Here is a 1,394-nt window from a genome sequence, read left to right on the forward strand (position 1 = left end):
TGCCTTAAACCTATTCATTACATTATTTCAAATGCATTTTTATAGTTTCAGTCGCATATTTACTGAGTTTAATACAAAATTTAATGCAAATACGCTGCTCGAGTTGATTTGACATGAAAAACACGACAGACACTTTAAAAGTATATGACTTCTATGAACTGTTATTCGTTACTAAAAGTTAATATTAACTCGTGGTTTGAATAACAAGATTAAGTGTCATATCTACTTTTATTTGATATTTGTAAATTCCCAATTCCATTATTTTTAGCTTAGATACAATTTTAGTGCCGGTATTTTATTATCAAACCACGTACTTCACTGCCGAGAAAACTATATTTTATGTTCTGTAATTGTAATATAATTTAGTATTTATTGTTTCCCAAATAATAAAAATGATTTCCTTCTTCCTCTTTCTGAATTATTAATTTTGCTTGACATATTTTAACCACAAATTTAGTTGCAAAATCACGATAACAAAAGAGTTTGTACTTTATATGGCTGTGAATTTATTGATACTATGAACGCATTATCATTATTTCTACCCGGAGTAGCTATTGTATACTATGGAGGAGAAATTGGTATGGAAGATATACCCGTTGAAACAAATTATGCAAGAGCACCGATGCAATGGAGTAATACTACATATGCTGGTATATATTTTTATTAAATCATTGAACATTTTGATTAGTATATTAACTGATAAATCAATCAATCGATTGGCAAATTAATTCGAAAAATAATCAAGGTTTTGTTTTCCTACATTTTATCCAAATAATTTCGAATATATTTAATATGTCTAAAATAACAAATAATACTTAATGGAAATAAAATATTTTATTTTCTTAAAACCAATACAGATATTTTGTAACATATTATAAACAAGTAATAACTAATATATGAATATACTGTGCTGATCTTGTCATTAAATTTTTGTATTTCAGGGTTTACTGATGGTGATAAGAATAAACCATGGATTGACGTACACCCGAGTTATGTCACGAGAAACGTAGAAGACGAATATAATGACCCTAAAAGTAATTTAAATTTTTTTAAATCAGTCTCGAAATTACGTCACACTGATACATTAAAAAAAGGAGGTTTGGCAACTTACATCTTTGACCAAGTTTACGTACTGACCAGGTAAACAATCAATAGCAAATAGGTTAACGATGAAATATTACTTATCATTTGGTAGACTGATTATGTTGTATTAATTAAAAAAAAATGTAAAAATGTTGTTAAAGATATTTACCTAGAAATGAGAACTATACATTAATTATGAACATGGGTTCAAGATCACAAACTGTGTGTTTAGCTGATCAAATTCCTAGATTGTATGGATCATTGACTGTTGTTATTGGATCTGAAAACTCGAATTTCAATCCTGGGTGAGT

The 1,394-nt window shown here is 27.8% G+C and overlaps 1 protein-coding gene across 1 annotated transcript; it reads left to right on the plus strand.

Annotated features, from left to right (window-relative positions):
* Nucleotides 1-430: 430 nt before the first annotated feature.
* Nucleotides 431-1,388, plus strand: LOC112683711 (maltase 2-like; the record flags this gene model as incomplete). Its single annotated transcript, XM_025554860.1, has 3 exons — nt 431-650; nt 942-1,140; nt 1,245-1,388. Coding segments are annotated over exons 1-3 (476 nt in total), but the record flags the coding sequence as incomplete, so codon positions are not given.
* Nucleotides 1,389-1,394: the final 6 nt, after the last annotated feature.

This window comes from Sipha flava, unplaced genomic scaffold (assembly GCF_003268045.1).
Source record: "Sipha flava isolate LNK unplaced genomic scaffold, YSA_version1 23385_pilon_pilon, whole genome shotgun sequence".
In the NCBI taxonomy this organism is placed as follows: Eukaryota; Metazoa; Arthropoda; class Insecta; order Hemiptera; family Aphididae; genus Sipha; species Sipha flava.